We start from the raw sequence: 24,780 nt of genomic DNA, 5'->3' as shown, positions 1-24,780 counted from the left end.
TATTTTTGCTAAACGAATTAATCTGCAAGATTTTTTTATGTACATAAACATTGTGTAGCCAGAGGCTTCCAGTGGTATAAAAGTCTAAACTTATTTTTGTAAAAAGTGGAGGGATCGGTGGATCACGAATTGTCCGTTTAAAAATAAATTGTTTGAGTTGTTGAAATAAATATTTAAGCTCTATGCATGTCAGAAACATACATTAACAGGAATGTTATATAATACTGCGGATTTCTCTTACCTGTTCCAACATCCATTCCATAGAACTTGCCATCTCTTCATCTGTTTCCAATGCTTTAGGTGTTTCACCCGAAATGTTGCATCGGATGGAGTCGGATGGTTCGGATAAAAAAAGAGACAAGCCAGGGACATCCTGTTGCGTCGCAGGAGGTGTTCTTTCAGCCAGCGAAGTAGCAAAATAATGACGCATGGTACCCAACATGCTGCTTCTTAATGTTTCCTTTTAAACAAAAACAAATGAAATAGATTTATTTTAAAGCTCTTGGATATTAGTGATTTCATAATCGACCAGTTTTGTACGTCCGGTTTTTACGCAGGATTTAGAGTTCGAAGGATATCGGATTTACAGACACGACTGACTGAGTATAAATCCATGCGTACTTACATAAAAAACATTTTGCATGTTTATACACTAATCGACAGGAGTATTTGGGCACCTATAGAACTGGTGTCGAAATCATTCCAGATATCAGAATATTACAATAACATGTCTCTGACATTACTATACATACTAAATACTCCTTTCTCATTAACAATTAATGCATGTTTCCAGCACGCTTTCCATATTATTTCCTTTCCAGAAATAAAAATAAAATACACACCATCTCGAATTGCAATAAAAATTTGTCATAGGGAAAATAATTAGTTAGCGCATTAATCGAGCACGGTTTGTTTACAAGTGTCGTGATGATGACTTGCTGAACGCGGCGGTATAACCGACCGGCTTTTTGTTAATTTTCCACCTTCAAACATACAAGCCATCTCAAAAGTTAGGTCTTTATAGTAGGAAACTTTCTTTTGCGAAGGCACCATGTCAACAATGCCTAGAAAAGTTGCTTTTTGTCTTGTAAAAGTACGTAATTTTTCGCCATTTTTTGCTCTTCCTTTTCTCCGACCGGCACCAGATAAATCGGCATTCCTTTTACGCGCTATTAACCTGTGTAAACCAATCAAGGATCGTAATTGACAGTGACATCAGACGCGATAAAATCTTTTTATCTCTGTCTGTCATTATACAGTTTAAGATATCTAAAAAGCAATAGAGCCCTCTGTTGTTATTGGTTAACTATAATGCGTATGCAATGTTTGAACACATTTTAAATCCATAAAATATAAAAACTAAAAATTAGATAAGTATAATTTTACATGATGTATGGAGAAGGTGAGTGGCGGTATCGGCCGTAAAAAAACAATAGCGCTCAATACAAAGACAATATTGTTCAAGGTTGCTTACTAAAAACAATTAGCGCTCATAAACAAATGCGATCAAACTTACACTATCAATTAGCGCCCGATACAGGACAGGGCTTGAAAAAAAAGGGAAATTATGGGATAAAAAGAAGAAACTAAAAAAGGCAAAAAGAAACAAAGAAGCAAAATATTTATAATTCTTGATACGAAGCGAGTATATGCCCGAAATAAAATTGAGGTCAACCGAGGTCAAAGGTCATCACGGAGGGATCAAGTTTCAAACTTTGTCCGATCGGGCTCAAACTTGGTGGGTGGAATCCTTGCTGTGAGGGGAATATATGCACGAAAGAAAATCGAGGTCAACTGAGGTCAAAGGTCATCACGGAGGGTTCAACTTCCATTCCAAGCTTTGTCTGATCGGGCTCAAACTTGTTATAGTAAAAAGAATCATTCATATGTCAGGAACATGTCATAAAGTCAAAAAGGGTCATCAGGGGTCAAGCAGTATCACTATATCATGCAGCTGGTGCCCTAATAGCTACAGGGCCATTACAGCTGCAGGTGCACTAGTATTAATGATGATTATGACGATGATGATGATGATGATGATGATGATGATGATGATGATGATGATGATGATGATGATGATGATGATGATGATGATGATGACTTTAAAAACGTGACATGATGTTGATAACTAGAGGTTACTCCTTGTTTTCTTGCCCTGAAGACCAGTATATTGGAACTCCATTAGTTACAAGTCCTCTGTATGGGAGTTTCCGGACACAGCCCTACGGGCTTGCGGCCTTGTTTTATGTTTTATAAGCTCTGAAGGGCTGGGGGCTCACTATCAACATAAAAATCAAGGCCGCAAACCCGTAGAGCTGACGCTGGAAACTCCAATAGTGAGGACTTGCAATTAATGGATTTCCAATGGCCCCACAGAGCAAGAAAGTAAGGAGTAATCTTAATGTTGACCAACAGAAGGCGTCATTATAGTCGTCTTAAACTGTTCTGTATAGTCAGTTTAGAGCCATATACGACTATATATATATGACTATATACGGCAGTTTAATTTGGAGACCAGGTTGCATAAATACCTGTGTTATTCAGTGGTAATTTTTTCAAACACAAAACCCTATGATCATGATGATGAAAAGATGACATTCAAAAGCTATTGCAAGAATCTACTCCTCCACTGATGATTGATTCCTAAATATTGATTGTGCCCCATTCCATGGAAATGAGTGACTTTTTACAGAAAACTGCGTTGAAATTATCGATTGTTTCAGCATTATTAAGTCTTCATTTCTAAGGCCCTGTTTTACTCTAATGCCCGGGGACATCTTGCCAAGTAGAGCCATCAGCTATGACGACCAAACACTAAACGGTTAGATATGAGACAGTCACGCCGTGTTCCTATAGTGTCTCCTTATTGTATCACATATGGTGATTAGTAGCATTAATGTACTTACCATGAAATCATGACTTGGTGATAGGAAGGCTCTTTCTGCAGAAGCGTCTGCAGTTTCAATATGCTTATCAGCATGTTCAGTTCGCTCTTCTTCAGGCTCTACATGCTCACTGATAATTCCTTCTACTGGTTCGTCGAACGAGTCCTCGTCGCTCTGATAAAAAAATGTGACGTGCGTTAAATTCTTAAAATGTGTGGCATATAAAAATCCATCCCTTCCATTTAAGAGATACATTGACGATATTTTAGGTATTTTTGCAGGTGACCGCCAGGTCCTCGTGTCATTGATTGGTGATGTCAATGGCTATCACAAGAACATCACCTTATAACCCACAAAGTATCAATCTCTTTCCTGTGCCATTTCAAACTTATTCATTGCATATGCATACTAAATTATACGGCCGAGCGCACACAAGAATACTGGGCGTACTATAGTTTAACTGAGGCAAATTCAATAGACACTCTGGTTTTCCTCATCATCAATATTTCTTCTTATCTAGTTTCTCATTAAGTTTCTGGTACTTAAGTGCCCACTCAAAAAAAGCATCAAAATATTCAAATACTTTCTTAAGTTATATCCAAATTGTGCTAAATTTCTATAATTTTCAAGGATAATGTCCGTCTAGCGTTGAGAATCATTTACAAATGATTTTGACAGCAACTCGCATACAAACGGCCCCTGTGAGGAACACCCTCCGTAAAAATAGCAGCTAAATGGTAGTTCTGACATTGGGCGGAAAGGCTGCATAGTTAGCAATCCTGTGCTGAGTGTATAACTGAATGTGAATGGTCATTTGATTACTTTCTCTAACCTACTGAACTGAAAAACTGTGCAATGTGTTAAGTTTCTTATGCTACAAGCAGACCCACAACAATTGCCTCCGCTTTGAATCTAGCCACCCTCCAGCATGAACGTAGTCCATTCAGAGCAGAACCATTGGAATGATTGGATTCTTCATCAACGACTGTGTTTATCCAAATAACATCACAAAACTAAGTCTGCCCTAGCGCGCGTCAATCATGTCCAACCACTTCTATCGCGCATCGCATCATAACACTTCGGATATGTTCTACGAGGCAAACATTTATGTTCATGGACGTTGTCTATATCCCGTGGATCTCCTTTGGTGACACGTTACGAAGGCTAACCGACCGGTTCACTGAACATTTGCGTTCAAAGAGGAGCAAATTCGACGGTAGCCCACTACTACAATCCACCGAACACATGTACCATCAATGCCATCAGATATTGGGCGCTATATCGGTCGTTATATTTTACTTCTGATAGCAAATTCCCTCAGTACGATGACGAAAAATTGGAGATGAGGCTGTCTGTTGGCTCATACCCCATTAAAATATCAATTTAGTTGATAAATCAGTGCATCGTGTTGGCAAAGTTATATCCAAGTGGCCCAGGTTAAACTGTCTTTGGAATATGTAAATAGCAATTATAATAATGTGCAGGCCAAAAAGACTTATTTCAGTAATTGAACATATTGAGTCAGAAAGCCTCAACTCAGAGTTGAGGTTTTCTGGCTAACTGCAATTGGCTATATTGAGATGTGGCTAAGTAGAATTGTGCATTATCTGCAATATGACGTTTGATTGGGTTAAAGTTTTATGATTGGCAGAATCTGTGAGTGCTGATGATTATTTTGGTCCCAAAATATCATATCAAAATGGCAAAGCAAAAAAGTGAGTTAAGACTTTCTGGTTTTGAACCTTCGACATCATGCAAGACCTTGCAACCTTGCCCTGGGTTAACCAGGGACTACACGTCACACCATTATAATAACACTACGTTTGAATGTCATTAAAATATTTTAACCAAGACCACGACCCGCTTATAACGTTTTAACACATTTTTTGCAAATTTGCTGCGCCTACCTCAGGAACGGTGATTCCCAAAATATCTTGATGTTGAAGAAACCAAACAAGAACATCTAATCCTCGTTTTACATCTCGAAGACTTACAAAACTGCATTCGTTCTGATAAGAAATTGTATAGCGAAACAAAATATTACGATAGTCAAATGATAAAATATCCACATAAACTAACATTCATAATATTTTATACATCAAACCTAGGTCATTTAAGGTGAAAATAATCATGTGCTACAACATGTATATCTCTGGTATCTAATTTATAACTACATACATATAGTATAGGTAGGGATTTTGCGGTAATATCATTTTTTAAATCTTTTAAGTTTTTAACCGTCAGGTAATCATCACAACATGCCATTGATTTACCTTTTGCTGTTTCATAAATTCCTGCGCACTGCATAGAACTGTTGTGATCGTGTTCTTTTGTCCGCTCGAAATTTTTCCGACTCCACCTGTTGATTGGAAACAGATAAATCACAACTGCTCTTCACCGTAGAAGAAGTGATGTAACAGGAATAATTACCATAGCGATAGGTGAAAACAGTTTAGCACTATAAGTACGCTGCATTCAAAAATCCCTGTCATGTCTGTGTGTGCCATATATTGAATGCAATACCGCTCAAAGACACTCATCGTACAGGTGCGAGGGAGACGTACATGGACTCTGCATAATGTAATATAATTGCAATCCAGGCTATAGGCGAATCCAACGAGCCAAGTGATGGTCAGAATTCCCATGGTGGCCATTACTGTTACTGGGTCCCGTCTGCACCAAACTGGTGTTGTTACTGCCCAATTGGGTGGATTAAATCCGTTTAAAACTCGATGTTGAGTTGTATTATGTTGTAAACATTCATCATTCTTTTGTCTACGTGTAGAATGCAGTTTAATATCCCCGCCAAGGCCACGTCATTTCAAATTTCAGGTGGGATAGACCTAAGGGTGACACAGCTATGGCTGCCATTGAGGTGTATGAATGTGTGAAATTGGATTTGTCTATAGGTAATTAATCACGTTACATCACTTTTTCTAGAGTTAAAACTTTACAGACTCTACAGTTAAAACTAAAAGTTTAAAAACCACTTCACATTTTGTTAATTCCCATGATCTTTTACGACCAATGCATATATTGTTGAACTGCTCGATAACCACCAAATAACGATGTGCGCATCTGCGTGCATGACGTATTTAGAATTTCCATTGTAGAGGCTTTCGGGAATTAAAATGGTCAAACTAGAACATTTTTATAGGAAAGCATAGAAAACTGGACGACAATCGACAATATTTTGCTCTTTCCTTTGCTTTCACTGTATCAAATGAACACACATTTTCATTTGTTCAAAGCCTTCTTCGTTAATTCATTGTGAAATGAAAACAATACACACGCTGACATGGCCATTTTGAGCACGTAACCTACATTTTCCACAATATCGAATTGTTGAAAGTCAAGTCGATTTCACTGCTGTATATGCTATTAACTATCTATATAATTGAAACATGTCAATTTATCAACAACTAACACGTACCAATTACATGTTAGAGTCTGAAAATGAAGTATTCTAATATCATCCTGCCTTCTATAGATTGTAGATAAATGAAATAGTAGTATATTGGAAGATGAATGCAAATTTACTCACATATTCATCAACTATTTGTTTTATGTACTTCTTTTCTACTGATGCGCTGAGATGCCCGAAATCCCAAACCAATGGCCTCATACTGGGTGGAAGCGGGTGGACTCTATACACTAATTCTCGCAACGGTATTGATCCTGAGATTGTTTTAAAAAGAATATGCATCATTTTATGGAAGGATAATACTAGACAAGATTACATATTTTATTTTCGAAGCTAATAATTATTAACTCATTATCTTTTCTTCTTTTACCCTTTTCTTGTAAAATTGCTCCTTCTCGCAATCCCTGCTATTCTTAATTGCCGAATATAAAATCATTCAAAGAATGTTGGAATCAAATGTTACACATGACGTGGTTTTGCAGCGGTAGGGACTCATGATCACAAGGTTAATGTACGCCAAGGAAAGATAATTCACCCACATTTCTTCTCTCCATTCTGGTGGCTAATCCAACATTTATAGTTAGGAGTCGGGGCCAAACATTCAAGGAAAAAGACGTGGTCTGATCACTTCTGCCTGTGATCGTATAAAAATTCATAATTTGATAATTACCAAGTCGTTCTTTGACTTCATTCGACTGAACATGATAGCCAAGACCCGTAGATTGCATGCGTTGCAACATTTGCGGTGAATGTCTCCTGTATGGGTTGCACGACGCGATTAATTTCAAAGCACCACTACCAAGTGTACTCATTGGACGTCCTTGAATTCTTCCATCACACATGATCTCCTTTATAAGGCCAATCGCCTCTGTTGTGTTAGCCTCATCAAAGAACAGGACAGTGTCGACATCATACTGTTCTTTGTATCGTCGTGCTGTAACCTCAGCCTCTCTTACTTTGTCTGCTATATCTGTCGCCGTTGTTCCGCCATGAATCTTTACAATACAATCAATATACTAATTGTTACAATCTTTTGTTTTATTAAAATATGTTGAAGTTTGGTCTTTACAATCAAGAAAAAAGTACTTCTGATAATTTGACACACATGGGGAAGGCATAGGCCTGGATAATAGGTTATCATTCTCAGTGCAGTGTTATATATCACTGCCAGTACTATGCCGGCCATGCCAACTGCCTCTGTCAAGTTACATGATGTGGTGGCTAAACTAAGATAATAATAATAATAATAATAATAATAATAATAATAATAATAATGATAATAATAATAATAATAATAATAATAATAATAATAAAAATAAAAATAAAAATAATAATAATAATAATAATAATAATAATAATAATAATAATAATAATAATAATAATAATAATAATAATAATAATAATAATAATAATAAAATAATAATAATAATAATAATAATAATAATAATAATAATAATATTTATTGTCGCGGAATACCTTCATGAGAATCATGTTCTTTATTTCTTCCTCAGTATCCTTGGGTTTCTTTGAAGCAAGAAGCTGACACATAAATCTGATCAAACGAGTTTTGCCGCAGCCAGTTTCTCCCATGATCACTACTGGTATATGACACCTGTCAATTGGAAATGCGCAATGTGTAACTTTAGTTAAGGTATGATATAACGAAAGTCCGAAATGCAGTTTCGTTCAAATTATACGCTTTTGAGGCAAACGTTGCCGACATAATTGAAGAGCTTTGTTTCAAAACCCCTTACATCCACTTGCCCAATTTTGAGAACACATCAAAAATCATCAAAATAATCACTGATATAAGGTGTTTTTCAACAAAAGCAGTTTTGGCAGGATGCTCATCCTACCCAAGCATCCCGCCAAAAACTGCTTTTGTTGCAAACCCCCATATATCAGTGATTTTTTTGATGATTTGTTGATGTGTTCTCAAAAATGGGCAAGTGGATATAAGGTTTTGAAACAAAGCTCTTCAATTATATACATCTAATTCATGAAAAGTTGCGGGCATTTGGCCCTGCGAACCCCACCAAAAACGTTGGCCGTAGTTGTAGTCAATATTGCATATTACAAGTTCACGTCCAGGAAAATGACAATAGGCAATACAAAATGCTCAAAAACGACCCCCAGACACCCGAATCCGTCGTAAAAGCGCGACGCTCACTATTTATAAAACCAATAATATGGGTAAGCTGTGCATCAAATGGCTTCAACTGGGGCTACATTTTGAAAAACGTATTTAACATCCCCCTCTTGTTGTGACATTCGGCGATCATGCGCCAATGTTCAGTTTCCAAATATATATGACCTCTTTGCATTTCAAAATGGATTGACGTTCAAGCATGTAGGCTATGTGAAACCTAAAACTTGCCTGAATCTCATGGTGATGGCCAGAATTTTCATGACATTATCCGCGGTTAACTTGTAGGAGTCGTCTGGATCCTGGACATCGGGTATTCCGAGAACTTTAGCTATTGCCTGTAATCGATCCATTCTAATGAAATACAGTCATAAACTAGAGTTATCAAAGATTCAAACTATGTAACACAAAATCAAAATACAACATCAAAATCATCGCAGTTGTATCCGTAAAATTGTAAGATTCAACAATAACACTATCATTGAATAATAATATGAACCTCATACTTAAAGGAGTATTTGGTATCCAATTTTTTATGACATTTTTCACTAGATATCCGCAAAAAAAGCTTATTCCCAGAATTTCAGTTGATTCCGATTTTGCGTGTGCGAGTTATGCATGATTATGTGTATTGCATTGCTCCATAGACAATGTGTTGTAATTTCGTTCTGGCGTATTTCACCATATTTTTGTTAAATTAAATCTGCAAGAAATATTTTATTCATAAACATTATGTAGCCAGAGGTTTCCAGTGGTATAAAAAATCTTTTTTTTTTTTGAGAAAAGTGGAGGGATGGTGCTGTGGATCACGAAATGCCCTTTTAAGATGATTTTACATAAGTTCATAAACATGACAAATTTAGGGGACACATTTGCTTCGGCCATTCGTTCGTGATATTTTGCTAGCAAGTAAGGGTTTTTATGTTCACAAAAAAAGTAAGTGGTGAAGTACGTCCGAACGTTAAAACTAATGTTCCGTCTCAGACATTATCACAAAATCACTTTATAAGTAATTATTTAAACACACACACACACACATAAGAAAAACAAAGGGGAAGAGATTGTGGCGGGAGGACCTCGGTGAAATAATACATCTATATATGAAGACCTGAGCGCAAGAAGACCATAAGTCCACTTGGCCCCTCAACATGTATACACTAAAGTTGCGTATAGTTTCGTATAGTTTGGTAATGTTTTATACATGTTCAGGGGCCAAAACAAATCTTTCACAATCTTTCAAGATGTTTTCACCCTGTAACATGTATTAAACATTATAAAACCCTAATAAACTATACGTAACTTTAGTGTATACATGTTGAGGGGCCAAGTGGACTTACGGTCTTCTTGCGCTCAGGTTTTCATATACACACCTATCTGTATACATCTGTTCAAATGTTTGATCAAATCTAACTCCTTGGTGTTCCAATGCAACTTTGAGACGAAAATCCATAATTGGAGTGGGATGATACGTTTCTGTTCTGTGGTCTTTCAAACAAAGATTCGAGTCAATCACAAAACCAATGAAGGTAAATGTATGTCGGTCATCGTTGAAAAACAGGTATGGATGCAGGCTGTGAAAATAACATGCAATTATTTTCGGTGAAAATCACGTCACTAACTTCGGTGAAAATCACGTCACTAACTTTTGGTGAAAATCACGGTGTGAAAATTCACACTAACAGCACTCTTACACACTGACTAATTAAATAACAAAAGCAAACACTTGAACATACAAATTCGTTTGGACTATAGTTCGTGTCGTATCGAGTTTAGTCACTGTGATGTCACTGTGTTTTTAAGTTGCGTAACCTTGAAAGAGCATATAGGACTAATTAACAATGATTAAAAATAATCTATTTTGTCAACTTGTATTACCTCTCTTCCCATCTTCGTTTCAAGGTAAACGCTGAAAGATCCTCGTCTTGTGGTTTGCTTGTAGTTTGAGGTACAGAATCCTGCAAGCTGAACATACTTTCGTCGTCATCACGGGAAACCTGTGAGATATGCGGCCTTGCTGGAGGTATTTGATAAAAAACGCCACCTGCTTGCGACTGTATGCTTTGCAATGATGATGGACCTAAGTCTTCCCTTTGTTCATGTGGTTGAATGGTGGCTTGTGGAGGTGTACTACGGTTGGCTTGTAGACTTTCTGGTGGACTACTTTTGTCTGGAGTTGTACTTATAGAATGCTGACTTTTCGTCTTTGTCAGTCGCCGTCCTGTTACAGTTGTCTCTGACACGACCAAAGAAGGTGTAGAAAAATCCTATTCACCAATGAAAAGTTAAGAATATAGAAGGTGTAAGTTGTCTATGCCCTGTCGTTGACTTTACGTAGCAGACGTTACCATGCTTACCTAATTAATTAAGTAAAAGTTCCGTCTAATGATAAAACAAACAAAATAAGACCTGAATTCCGTTATTCCAAAAAAAAATGTTTGTAGGGGTTACAGTAGTAGAAGCATTCGATAGGTTTTGTCTCACATGACCCAATGTAACCATTGGGCGCCAAGATCCAATTTGTGTGTTTTTGAATTACAGAAATCTTCAAATAAGATTAGCAAATTTATAAATCTATTTGTCCACGTTAAAACCTCATTACATGTTTTATGCATCTTCTTTTGAAATATCTTCCCTTTAAAATTTCTGGTAACGGTGTCAAAACACCCAGATTCTTTGAGTCCCCAAAACTCAAAAGACACTTGTTTCTGCTCATTAACTCTTATAAAAACACCACCCATGTTTCAACTTGCGTCGGCATGTTGTAACAGTGCCCCACAACGCGAAGGATAAACATGAAATTTCACCAAGTGACTCTTGATTCAACTTTAATGCCGCACAAGGCTATATACAAACGGGGCTCCAACCAAACCGGCCTAATTAATTAAGAGTCATGATAGGGCGGTAGGTTTAAAAAAGGACTTTAAAGTGCCTCTTACCTTTGCCATTAGCATCATAAATCTGACGACGAATTTCTTGAAAGAGGAAAGTCGAGTATATGCCTGGACTGTCGCTGGGCTGATGAAGTCACAAGTCTCACAATCGAATAATTGCGCACTTAAAAAGCTGGCAAAATGGCACAACTCTGACCAAGACGGATCTTGATTTTCTACACCACAATTTCTATTTAAAATATGGTTAAATCACATCAATCGAGTGCAAAATATCCTCAGGGAATTATTTGAAAGAAATACGAACGGCAGACACTAAGTTACGCGAAACTTTATCTCCACTCACGCATGACTTTTACAACATTTTATTTATGATAAATACAAGATTGTACCTTTTTTTTTTTTTTTTTAACTGTTTTAGTGTCGTTGAATACTTGATTACGTAATAACATTATGATAAACACAATAGCATATGGACTCTGGCTGATTTATGGCGAAAAGTAGTGCAGAAAATAACAAGACAAATTTGGGTATTGTTACATAATTCCAAAAATCTCGAGAATATATGTATGGGATCTGACAGAATTTTGCAGCAGACCGATAACACCTGTTTGACGCTATACTTTTTCGATGTACGTTTTCTTTATGAAACATCATGTTGATCATCTCGATTTTGATTAGAATTCATCACCCAGTGTAAGAGCTAGCAAGTTTAATTTAAAAATATTAACAAATGATACCTGGTTCGATTAGGTAACTACTGATCATTAAAAATGGAGTTACCAGTGGTGAAATCACAAAATGTCTTTCTTATTGAACCCTTTGTACTTACTAGGTCATCAGAGTAGGAATTCTGTTCTGGTTTGAACGGGAAATTTGAATTTCAAATAATTCCTTCAATGTTAGCATGATATTTAGTACCATCAACGCATAACCATATTTCTATTTTTATTCCAATAATTTCAACTGGACTGATTGTGATCACATCATACCATACGAATCAATTTTATAGACATGGTTTCTTTCCATTGTCGTGGAGTATTTTTTAAATGAAAATTTATCAATTTGGCAAGAAAAACGTGTATTTTAGTAAAGTTGAAACCGCATTAAGATACATGAAGCTAATTTTCCCACTTCAGTAGGGAAATTACAGATGCATGTAAAATAATTTGACTTCGGCTGAACCACTAACAGGCTATGTTAGCATGACTCTAACAAAGGTGCCAAAATCTACTTTTGATGATTTTTACGATCATCCCGAATGGGCATTTGATGCTTGTAAAGTAACTAATGGGACTACGCACCAGCACATGGAAATATAAACACAATGGGGAACGATTGCTCGCTACAAGAGGAAACTGGATTCTAATTAATAAAGAAACCAGTTAACCAACCTAAAGTGTTACGATTGAATAAGACAAGAAACAAACCCGAACACAGATACAAGGGTTGTGCAATATCCCCATACAAGTAGATGATGGGGCTGCGCATCCTGCACGTGGCCATATAAACATAATGCGAAAAGATTACTTGTAATCACGTAATATTTGAATGTGTGTTTGTATGCCTCGACTGCCTACAACCACAGTTTAACAGCGGGAGCTGGTGGCCTAATGGTGAAGGCATACTTCTGTAGTGATCGGAAGATCGTGGGTTTGAATCTCAAGTCGGTACATTCTCAGCTTTTTGTCAAGTTGTATTGTATGCTGTCGGAGTTTGTGTTTATTTAGTTGTCTTGTTTAATGGTAACACTTTGAGTTGGTTTACTATTCTAACTGTTCTTATTAACGACTGTACACGACCAAGAGGTTTTGACTTACGCCAGTAACGCTTGCAGAATTTGTACGTTGTCGTCGTAAACGTCCTCATCTTCTTGAAAGTTGTATTCGTTAAGATCGTGGTTGGCATTGAAGTGATATAAGTATCTGAACGCACATTGTATAGCTGGTTCAGAGAACTTGGTCTCGTTGATTCTTGGATCCCAGTCTTGCCAAGCATCTAGCAAATAAATAAATAAATAAATAAATAAATAAATAAATAAATAAATAAATAAATGAATAAATAAATAAATAAATAAATAAATAAAAGAACATCTCAAAAATAAACATCTCAAAAAAAGTAACTAACCCCCTTAAATAATGGCCATTATTCAAACATGGGCTATTGTATTACAAATCTGTAAAATGCTTTGGAAGCAGAATTTATTTCTGAGCATTTTGAGACCTCATTTGATACGATAGCCCAGAAAACAATAAAACACCGGTCAATTAAATGTAGTGAGGCCCAGATTTGAAAGCTGCACTTACATACAAATTTTTACAATACAAAAACACTCAGATATCATTACGCAGATTTCCTTCCATTACACTGAATACAAAATCAATACAATTTACTCCAACTTTCAAATCTTGGGTTTAAATGTAAGTTTAAATATTTAGTCAATTGCTACAAATGAGGTGTCAAAATGTGCAGAAATAAATTCTGCTTCCAACGCATTTTACAGATTTGTAATACAATCACCCGTTTTTTAATAATGGTCATTATTTAAGGGGGGTAGTTACTTTTTTTGATATGTTTACATTACAAATAAAATAAAATAAAACCGCGAAACAGCGAAACCCCACCGAAACGAACCTCAAAAAAGGGATCAATTACCACATTAGAGTAAGTGAACGAGGACGCAAGTGGCACGACGTGCTAAAAAGCATACCAAAACTAAAACTTGCAAATAGTCAAGAGTAAACTGTTAAATACGTTATTAATGTACACTGCAAAACTTCACAGTTTCCAGGCGTGACTTAAACTGAATGTGACTATTTGAGAAACGAACGCTAGCTAAAACAGGGTAAAGTTGTAATGCTGCGGCAGAGCAGAGAATAACCTTTGACCATTCGAAGATCTAAACCTCGCGATAGACGATAGATGTTATCAGTTTAGACATGAATGATTACAATATTATATATAAGAGTTATAATTACCAGTAAACTCTGTTGATGCCCTACTGTCCGGCACATTATTACTTGGCTGTTGTGTCGGATGCTCGAGGATCTCTGATGTATGCGCAGATGCATTCAGAGGATCAAGTCGCAGCTCTTTCAAAACTTCCTTGGGTGAACGACATATGACATGTGGTAGAAGAGTATGGAACCAGGGAAATTCAGATGTAGTTTGAATCTGTAATTAATGGTATTAAATTGTGTACACTACAAGATTCTCGTGAGAGTAGCAGCACTGCTACTACCGAGTACCCACAGTGGCCACCAGTCCATTGTGTCCCACGTCATCATCGGCTTCAACACGAGCGCACCTCGTGGTGTTAGCTACTGCGAAGGTACTCGGTGTACCGACACTGGTACACTCGTCGGTCAGGTACTCGGTAGCTGAGTACCGACTTTGGTACTCTGGCAAGAAAATGAGGCATGCTGGTTGTAATTTCTTTTCGTTTCTGTTGCCAAATTGAGTTATATTAATTATATGATCTTGATTCATGTAAAATATGTTTATATGTTGTATGTGTTCCCCAGACGTATTCACCAGAGAAGTAACCCACATGTATACTTGCCTGAAACTGAAGCTGAAACGGAGTGATAGTTATTCAAATATAGCTCAAGCATAAAAAAGCACTGCGCTCGTTCGAATTTGTGCCCCACTACTCTAGTCCGAGTATTCATTCCGACTAGCGCAGTATTTTTAAAATTCGGACTGGCGCAGTGGTTTTCAGATTCGGAATAGCGCAGTGTCGCTAGATTCCGACTAACCCAGTATATTTTATATACGGACTGACGGTGTCGGACCGAATAAATGTTTCTTCAAATTCGGGCTAGCCACGTGGTTCTCAAAATCGTAGTAAAACGTACAAACAAATTAGCGGCGAGTTTTTCAGAATTAAATTTCGCACTAGCGCAGTGTCGGACTGTTGCATTGGTTTTCATTTCTGGACTATCACATGTTATTTTCGGATAAGCGCAGTGTTTTTCATTTTCGGGCTGACGCACCTCTAAGTATATGAATTTTGAGTTGTCGGACTGAGGTGTCGGACCAATTCTTCAATAGTTAAACAGACTTATCCCGTATTTGATTGAGAGTTGCTGGGCATTTGAGTACACCAAATGTCTCCAAAGATGGCACACACGGAGTGCCACTAATTTGGACCTTTTAGGCGACCATACAGCTGATTTAACCAATGTCAACATGGTACTATCGGGTAAAAAAAGTCCTAACATATTGACTTAACACCTCAGCTACATGGTACTTCAAAATATGATATGATAAATAGAACGAAGAGTGCAAATGTTTCGTCATTTAGATTTTTTCAAAAACAATGACAAAATATGCATATCTCCAAAAGTTAATCTCTTCCACAAGACATTCAACCACACGTTTGAGTACATGTATGTGTGACTGACTTCGCATACGCAAGCAAACATGTTGACTGATTGCATCCAACGTATCAAATTGAATAATTCCATTTCAACGCGTTCGTGTGCAAGCATTGATGAACGCATAGTCGGCTTGGTCAGTCCGCGTTGTTGTACTATGGGAGCGTGCCTTGAAGTCAATTAACTTTACGATCAAAGGTTTTTAGCGACGGAGTACCTCTGCGAGAGAATACTTTCACTGCTACTTCACATGGTACACCATGGATGCGGTAACTGTGCAGGGACTGAAGGATCATCGGAGTACCGCGGACTATAAGTCATTAGCTCGGTGCACCGCTATTGACTCGTATGTGATGCATGGTTAGAGTGCCAATGTAAGTACTCGGCTACGGGGTTATATAAAGTATGGTGGCCGACGCTGGTTTGTTTGGTGCAGTACCAATGTCGGCCAAACATCCAAAACGGGCTAGGGTACTTGGTAGTAATTAACAGCGGGCGTAGCTGAAAAGTACCAGTGCAGCATAGGTACATCGTCGCCAGGAATCCTGTAGTCTAATCAGAATATGTTACGCCTATATTATAAGCAAAAACGGTATTGTAATTAGAAATTGTTACCGACTTGATTCACATGAATATTACTACACTTTTCGCTATTGTTGTGTGAGTCTGACAACTGGAACCCTTTACATTTGGCTTGGCTTTCGGTTTTTCAATCATTAACTCGGATGCCGGAGTTAAAATTGCGTAATAATTTTACCAATTTTACCTGGTCTTGCTGATATTCAAGATTCAGGTCGGTGATTTCAACGATGTACAAGTCTTGCGACCGGGATTTCCAAACATAGCCATGTTTGTTTTTCAGTCCGCCAAGTACCAAAAGATTGAAGAGCAAGTCATCCAATCCATATTGAACCTGAAAGAGTTTGCAAACCATATACTTACAATCTTACAAAACTTGAAATGTAGGTTAAACACAAACTAAGGCACACCCACGTCCCGTCATGATACAAACCCCTTCATATAAGCACGCCCCACCCCCAGAGACACCGCAACTCCCCCAAAACAACAGTTGCCTTACCCACACTGCCACACACAACCGCTAGGGCGTAGCAAGCCACGAGTTTTACCGTGTGAAACTCTAAAATGGCTCAAAACATTGAACATATCGGTTGGGCTCGAATCGGTCGTGTCTTATTGCATTAACGTATTTTGAAACTTCCATTGGTATGCTGGGCTCGAAGCCGTCCGTTGGTAAACACCTTGAGCAAGCTGTAATGCCATAGGCACTTGACCTTTTGTCCAGAATTTTTGTCGACTGAAATTGTTAATTGATCAAAAGGTTTTCAAGGATGCAATTAGTTGATCCCAATTTAAACAGGGGCCACGTGTCCCCCCCCACACACACCCGTCGTTGAAAATGTGATTTGGAATGCCAACTTTTGAGCCCGTTTTTTTTGGTGTGCCCGGTTGGTAACAAATGACATACTCAAATTGCCCCGACCAGTTATCTACGGCGACCCCCTTCCTTCACCAGGTCCCTTGTGCCTGGCCGAAGATTCGTCAGCGTTATCTCCTAGATTTCAGCTGTTAATGCCTAGATATGTTCCACATAAAAAAGACAAACAACCGATGATATACTTCTCCGGTATAGTACAAAGGCATTCCACAGAGGGTACTTACCAACATGCGGCCCCTTTGTAATTGATACTATTAGTAATACTGAGAAGGGCTTAAAGGGAATAATACCCTGATTTTCATCAGTACCCGTCTTCTTTTTTTTCTTGCAAATTTATGAATTACATAAATATGTTCATCACCTCATGTCCTGAACTTATCAAATATCTCTACATACAAAGTGCTTTTAAACCATTTTAGTAAGTCATTTTAGCCCTATATATTTTTTGTTTACTGTATCCTAGTAACCCAGATGTGTATTTCATAACAAACCATAATTTATTCTATTCAACATGTTCAAGTAGCGAACATGAATAGAATACATTAAATCCTGTGTTTTTATACTCTCTATAGAAAATCTAGTGGTGCATACAAAATAACAGTTAATATTAACACTGAATAAATTAAATAAACACTTACACAATGGATGCATAGTCATTAGTCAATTTTGATATTCTGTCTTTAACTGGATATATATCGAGAAGTGCAAGGTGGATATACTAATATACCTTAGGATGTAAATGGTGAGTACAATTTAAAATGCCTAGTTGAGATGGATTTCACAAATAAATATAAAATAGTTACCTAAATCACAAAAGTTAAGCTTACGGAAAACTACCCAATATGGTGGTATAGGTGACAAGAAATAAAAAATTTTTCAACATTGCTGTAGTATGGTTGTGGTAACCTGTTACCTATGGCTTAATTAAGTTTCAGTGAAATAATGTCGCAAGTTAAAAATACAAAATATAGCTCAACATTGAAAATAGAAGCATTTTAACCAGTTCTTTTTTGATAGGTGTGGAGCACCAAGTTCATAAAGTCATAAAAGAAATCAGGAACCACTTATTCCCAACTTTATCAACTTTATTTCCCTAATGTGTTAGCAACACATATCCAAAATTTTACCGAAATCCGTTGATAGTAAGCTTTGCAAAATGAAGTGAATTTAAAACATCAGTGATGTACCACCTTTTGGTTTCTATCTTTAAAAGCATGTAAGCTACATTGATACCGATGCCACCAATAAAACGAGAAGATTTGCCCCTTCATTTTGCATACCACTTTGTCCAATTGTTTTTAATTTCCTCACAAAATGCAAAAAAATGCAAACAACATTCAATGGGTGTAGTACCCCCTTAACCTTGCCAATTGACGTAACTAAAATAATGATTTGGATTCAAGTTCATTACATATTAATTCTATGGTGTCAAAATTATGATTTTAGCCCATTGAGGTGCTCCAATACATTAAAATACAAATTAAAATACACGTCATATTGCGGACTTCAGCTTTACTTTGTAGCCATTTTCTTGAAAAAGAACTATGCTACGAAAAACTATATTCTTTAACGACCCATTTTTGTTGGCGACATTATTTTAAGGTTATGAAATAACATGATTTTCATCAAAGCTGTTTGTTTTATTAAATACTCTGCATTATAAAAATTTATGTTAGATTTATATTATTTTCAACAATGAAATTATCTGTGTCATACCATCGGTGCTACATCTATGTGATATATGTGAGGCACTGAGTCACTGGGCCCTTTCGAATAAGGCAGCAGGGTTTTGACGACATCTTCATTGTTGACGTACACGTCGTGTAAAGGTATAGTAGTGCATATCGAGGTTGACATGGTAGTATCAAGTTGATTTAGCTTCCTCAAATCCTCAGCGTACTGCTGAACTAGTGTTGATTTCCCTGAGCCAGCCCCTTTTGAGATAACTGCTACTGCGGTACTTCTGTGATATTAAAATAAGTTGTCCACAATGTGTTGAGGTTATTTAATCAGTAAAAGATAAACGCAGTAAAAGACAGATTTTAAATTTTTCCAGTATAATGTATCATAAAATATAAAATATAAATCATACCTCAGATCTGTGACGTGTGCGGCTGATCTCTCACTACTACTGGCTCTTCTTTTCAGCTCTTCGAAAATATACTTCGAAACACCGAGTTGCTTGATAATCTCGGTGGGTAAATCTGTTCGGAATTGGTCTAGTTTAGTAACCATGTGGGAATTGTGCTCTTCTTCCCGGCTGCAGATGACTACTAATCGACAGCCACCTGGTAAGAAACAAAGTTGAATTGATGAGGATGGTGACCATGAAGATGATGAAGATAAAGATGATGATAACAAAAACTACGACGTTCGAATTTGAATAGGAAAAACTCAATATAGAACAAGACTATTTGTGCCCATCCACCACAAACTGGTCGTAAAGTCGGCATTTTCCATTTTGAGATACAATCAAAAACAGCAATTGGATTATATGTTGAATATACTTGGAATTTGACCTTTGATGAACTATAACTTCACTTCCAGATGTCTGATGAAGCTGGTTGAGGTGTCATTTTGAAGCTGAAAGTAAATTCTTTCAAAATCTCCAATAAACAGAAAATGATCTAGAGCCGACTTTACTACCACTTCGTGGTGGATGATCACATTTGTGACGTGTCATGTCAAAAGGAGACACTTTTGGGCAGGTCGTAATTGGAAAAATAGCCAAAAATCTGCCCGGGGGTGATTTTTTCACAATTTGGGTTTGTTGCGAATTTGCGAAGTTATTAATGTTAAAATATTGTCTGATAGTTTCAGACCGGAATATAACTCTCATCTTGTATTTTTATGAAATTTTTGAAGGTAATTCCTACTCTCAACATTGTCAATAATATTTTTAAAGGCTGATATCTCAATTTCCAATTTTATAATATTATGAACTTATGAACTCAATATCTTCGCTGAGGAATGTCCGATTTATGGGGAAAACGGCGTTGTGGAGCAAAATCTCTATATTTAAGATATCTAAAAACCTCAAAATTGATAACCTGCTCAAAAGTGTCTACTTTTGACATGACACGTCACATTTAATTACACCGAAATGAGTTTCTAATTACCTGTGCATCTTTGCAATATATCTTGAAGCAAATTACCAGCTTTCTCGCTGATATGGTACTCTAGACGTTCTGCGTTCACTAGACAGAATATTCTTTTTCTACTTGTATCTCCAATAGCTCGTCGCCAAAACAAACAAACCTATATCCAAGAACAGAAACCATTTTAAAATATAAGCACAATATGACAATGATATGAATTAAATATTCGTGATCCTAGCATCTAGATATCCACGAAAAAAGCTTAACCCAAAATTGCAGGTGATTCCGATTTTGCGTTTGCAAGTTATGCATGATTATGTGTATTACACTGTTTCTTAGACTACTGAAACCAAGAAACCAAGTTTTTTGATCGAAAAACGTGTGGTGTTTTTTTTCTTCGAATTATTGGGCATTTAGCTTACCATAGAGGTGGCTACAATATGTTTAACAAAGACACTAGATGAATAATTGTTGGAGTACTTTCACTATTCATTCTCAACATCGATATTTGTGTGTAAGTTTCGTATGTCTTGTGTACAGTGATTGTTTAGTATGAACAAATTAAAGGTCCATTCAGTGCTCACCCGGTTGATCGTAAAAATCATCAAAATTCAGATTTTTGTTCCTTTGTCATTGTCATAGATGTGCCCGAAATCCATGTATTTAAGACAAAATAAGGCATTTACATGAATCTGTAATTTATATACTTAATTTGTGATTATATTGAACTTACTTGAATACTACTATTTTCTTTGTTTTTTTGCCAAATTTTTCATTTCAAAAATACCAAATGACAATTTGAATGACTCATCCTTCACTTTTAAGCAATTTTTGTTTTTGTTTTGGTTTTTTTTACATCTTTGCTGGGTTCACTGAATGGGACTTTAATATTGGTATTTTACCTCTTCAAGTGATGTGGTTTTTGTACAGACCAACACCTCCTCATTTGTCGGCAATGGGCCATTGTCATGATTATCATACATGTATATCGCTAAAACGGTACGTAACACGTCGCCTGTAAGTAAGGTAAATGTACGAAATTGAATGATAGTAGAGACATTGCGATTTTCCAAACGCAGCACGTGGCACGTACGTTTTCGCGTACGTTTTCGCGTACGTTAATACGGTGTTGAATATTGCTAGTTTCGGTTCCAGACTGGATTGTGCTCATTCGTCACGAAGGAGAACAAGAAAGCCAGAATAAAGACTATAATATTTGATCTAATCTAACAGTTTCTAACCTAGGTCGATAGAGGGCATAGTGATTGAAAAAATAACAGTGAGCTGAGTCTGTGCCTATTATTCAAACAGACCGCTTTTGATTTTGATAAACATTTTGACCTACATGCTGATTAAACCTAATTGTTTTTTGTGCTCCCCAAATATTATAGTTGCCCCCAAAACATATATTTTGGTAGATTAAAGATCACTACATACATACATCATGACTTTACTTTCAAAATGAGACTTTTTCGTCCTGAAAATTGGGCGCGTTGCATGGACTTAGACATGAGGTAAAATCAGCATATTTCAACGTAGCATCTGCGTTTTATTCTACGTTGGATCCAAAATGGGAAATCGCAATGTAATTTTTTAACGCAAAGTATCACACACATTTCAATGGGCAATCTCTGCGTGTGAATATTGCGTTTAAATTTAGTCCATTTTTAACACATCGCTGTACCTTTATTATAATGATTAATAAAAAAAAAAAAGGATCATAATAATAATTAGACTTTCCTTCATATGTTCATTATATTTGACTGTCTTTAATATATTGTGAAATGGACAAATTTTGTGCATTTTCAACGATGTATCTACGTCGATTTTGCACGTGGAATATCTTCAAAAATAGCTAAATACGTGACCTCGCTTCGATACAGGAGAGTGGTTTTGAATAGATCAACGTACGTCCGATGTCTACGTTTGGAAATCGCAATGTCTCTAGTCATGCAAAAACGAGACGATATCAACAAAGCCTCATAAAGATGGGACAGGATATTGTTATTACATAAACAAATTAGTATATTATATACGTGTGGGGATATTCCCACAGCGAGGAGTGCCGTCTGGTGTTTTTTAAATGGCCTAAAGTGTGCTGGGGGGTCGTCGGGTGTGTGTGTAAGATTTGAGTGTCCAATTGGTAATTTGGAAACGTCGTCCTCTATAATAGTAGATTAATTATTACCACAAAAACTCTCTCTTTTTTTGTAATAGACACAATGTTGAACAACGAAAAAAAACCATCTGTATTATGCCCAAACACCTAAGGTTGGGAAATAGCAAACAAACATCTTTTTGAGGCCTATGTAGGTGAATATGTTCCTTTGAACTAACTTCTATAATTTGAACCTTTTAACTTAGTTACAACTTAGTCTTTTAACTTAGTTACTTCTACTCATACTTACGCGCAGAGCTCACAACTAGGTTAGGCTGAGTTTCCTTCAGGTACGTTGGTAATTTTCTCTCTGCCGTTACAGAATCTGTCGGGAACACAAGAATTAAAGGAAAATTACTAGTAGCTACTATAACTTTTTTTTCTATATGTAGCATGAGTCAACCTTGGATGTGGGTGGATACTTGATATTTTTAAACAGCTTTGCAACATATGTATAGTTATGAGAGCCGTGTATCAGGTATCTTCTAGCAGTTCTGCAAACAGTTTTCAAGCACTAGAGCAAAGGTGTCATAATATAATGCTTCATGCTGCAATGAACAAAGTAAGAAAAGGTGTACTACAAATTTGCTGCATACCAAAATGTATTTAATTGGACGACTTTAAATAATGTCTAAAAGGACAAGCTATATCATGACTTGATATATTTATAATTAATTTTCCAAGGTCCTATATTGATATTGAAGACATCGGAGTAATCATCCGACAGGCTTTGTTTAAGCCTAGCAAAAGATATCTTGAAGGAGGAAATATCCAAATTGTTCTCTTTTGAAACTCGAACATTTGTCATTCAAATGAGTATAGCTAAGTGTAATAAAAATCGAATACGGTATCAAAGTACGCAGAACAAAATTCTCCATCTATCGACCACTATATTTTGCAATTTAGTTTTAGTGTATTTTAAGCTATTGCTTTTGTTTTAAGTTTTCAGATACTTTTGTGCACACTATATTTAAATAATAGGTATCTCTTACCGATGTCTTCTTTGATAGCCAGATGTTTCAGTATTCGTCCAAGATAATCCAAGCTTAAGTACTCTTCAGAGTCAACGCATTTGGTACTTTCCAGATATTTTTCCCAAAGGATAGTCAGCCGTACATCTAGTGGTCTAACAAAAGGATAATATCTAATGTTATGCCTCTACTTCAAAATGTAAAGTTTCTATGAGAGAGTATGAAATGGGACGAAACTTTTCTATGGAGTAGACAAAGAGACAAGTTAGTACTGAAGAACTTTTTACAAGATCAAAAAACAATGTATGCGTATGTAAAGTTTACCTCATAGAGACATGATGCCGTAAACTAGATTAAAAACCACCATGTGTTTGGATTTGCACGAAAACCATTTAGTCACTGTGAGAACACATTACTTACCTGCTTTCTGTGCCAATCTCTTTCAATAGATCTGTAACAATCTGTTTCCAACTCTGGGTCACACTGTGGATTGGTGCTTCATTCTTCCCTCCAGCTGGATGATCCATACACCAAGTAACGTACTCGGCATCATCCTCCATTTCTGTTCCAAGTTCATGTATTGCTGCTAACACCAATGCTTCACTCAGTCCATTGTCGTCTGCAATCCTTGCAGCCAGCATTGAGCAATTCCGTTTTTCGGCTGCTTGGATGTCCGGATTCTTTGAGCTGTCAGTCATCTGATCCTCGAGAATGTCTTTTGTCGCTGATGCCATCGATGCCTGTAAAGATTGCTGCATGCTGTCCCAGCCAGTTGACGGGCATAGATGAGATAGAAGTGCATAAAGCTGCACCGGCTCGTCTGATGTTTCCATTGTCCTTTGATTAACTCTACCTGCTAAGTCACGACATAGACGAAGAAGCTGCTCTGTGGTGAAATAATTGAGGTAATAATACTTTCCTCGTTTTTCAGTTACACGGTCATGCCATTTTGCAAGACATTTCTCCATGAATTCAAGCAAGCAAGCAAGTTCATCTTTCAGTGGCCTATTTCCATACATTTTGCACCCATCGCCAACTCCGAAATCCATACATACTGTATATTGAACGCCATCATGAGAACCACATACAAACGTAGCTGTCCAATTCAAGAACAGGGTATTACCTGCCGCACAAAGTTGAGTGTACATTTCTGCTAGTCTCTGCATCGCACTGAAAACCTAAACAAATGGTCAGTAACAAATGGTATCTTGTTTCATAAATACTCCGCACAAAAATATCCGAACATTTAAAACAAAAAAACAAGCTTAAGTAATTATTAGATTGGCAATTTTGTCATGCGTCTTTTGATACCTCATTTGGTACGAATGCGACTTTATTTGCTCAAGTTATACCGAATTGAACGGTAAAAGAGAGC

At 36.8% G+C, this 24,780-nt stretch overlaps 2 protein-coding genes across 2 annotated transcripts in view; both read right to left on the bottom strand.

Annotated features, from left to right (window-relative positions):
• Positions 1 to 6,449, bottom strand: part of LOC140144313 (E3 ubiquitin-protein ligase rnf213-alpha-like) — a 44,982-nt gene extending 38,533 nt beyond the window's left edge. The window contains exons 1-5 of the mRNA XM_072166139.1: positions 6,430 to 6,449; positions 5,159 to 5,244; positions 4,793 to 4,894; positions 2,907 to 3,059; positions 242 to 460 (exon numbers count right to left, since the gene is read on the bottom strand). Of these exons, the coding sequence (XP_072022240.1) occupies positions 242 to 460; positions 2,907 to 3,059; positions 4,793 to 4,894; positions 5,159 to 5,173 (489 nt within the window). The 5' untranslated portion in view covers positions 5,174 to 5,244; positions 6,430 to 6,449. The remainder of the gene's footprint in view (positions 1 to 241; positions 461 to 2,906; positions 3,060 to 4,792; positions 4,895 to 5,158; positions 5,245 to 6,429) is intronic.
• Positions 6,370 to 24,780, bottom strand: part of LOC140144312 (E3 ubiquitin-protein ligase rnf213-alpha-like) — a 30,259-nt gene continuing 11,848 nt past the window's right edge. Inside the window, exons 10-26 of the mRNA XM_072166138.1 lie at positions 23,826 to 24,583; positions 23,427 to 23,560; positions 22,685 to 22,759; positions 21,179 to 21,291; positions 20,298 to 20,436; positions 19,271 to 19,466; positions 18,895 to 19,141; positions 16,489 to 16,635; positions 14,322 to 14,517; positions 13,164 to 13,341; positions 11,392 to 11,575; positions 10,331 to 10,719; positions 9,793 to 10,026; positions 8,687 to 8,809; positions 7,786 to 7,921; positions 6,980 to 7,304; positions 6,370 to 6,563 (exon numbers count right to left, since the gene is read on the bottom strand). Of these exons, the coding sequence (XP_072022239.1) occupies positions 6,370 to 6,563; positions 6,980 to 7,304; positions 7,786 to 7,921; positions 8,687 to 8,809; positions 9,793 to 10,026; positions 10,331 to 10,719; positions 11,392 to 11,575; positions 13,164 to 13,341; positions 14,322 to 14,517; positions 16,489 to 16,635; positions 18,895 to 19,141; positions 19,271 to 19,466; positions 20,298 to 20,436; positions 21,179 to 21,291; positions 22,685 to 22,759; positions 23,427 to 23,560; positions 23,826 to 24,583 (3,768 nt within the window). The remainder of the gene's footprint in view (positions 6,564 to 6,979; positions 7,305 to 7,785; positions 7,922 to 8,686; positions 8,810 to 9,792; positions 10,027 to 10,330; positions 10,720 to 11,391; positions 11,576 to 13,163; positions 13,342 to 14,321; positions 14,518 to 16,488; positions 16,636 to 18,894; positions 19,142 to 19,270; positions 19,467 to 20,297; positions 20,437 to 21,178; positions 21,292 to 22,684; positions 22,760 to 23,426; positions 23,561 to 23,825; positions 24,584 to 24,780) is intronic.

Source organism: Amphiura filiformis, unplaced genomic scaffold, assembly GCF_039555335.1.
Source record: "Amphiura filiformis unplaced genomic scaffold, Afil_fr2py scaffold_49, whole genome shotgun sequence".
NCBI lineage: Eukaryota > Metazoa > Echinodermata > Ophiuroidea > Amphilepidida > Amphiuridae > Amphiura > Amphiura filiformis.
Note: the sequence above shows the minus strand (reverse complement) of the source record. Positions and strands in the feature narration are given on the sequence as shown.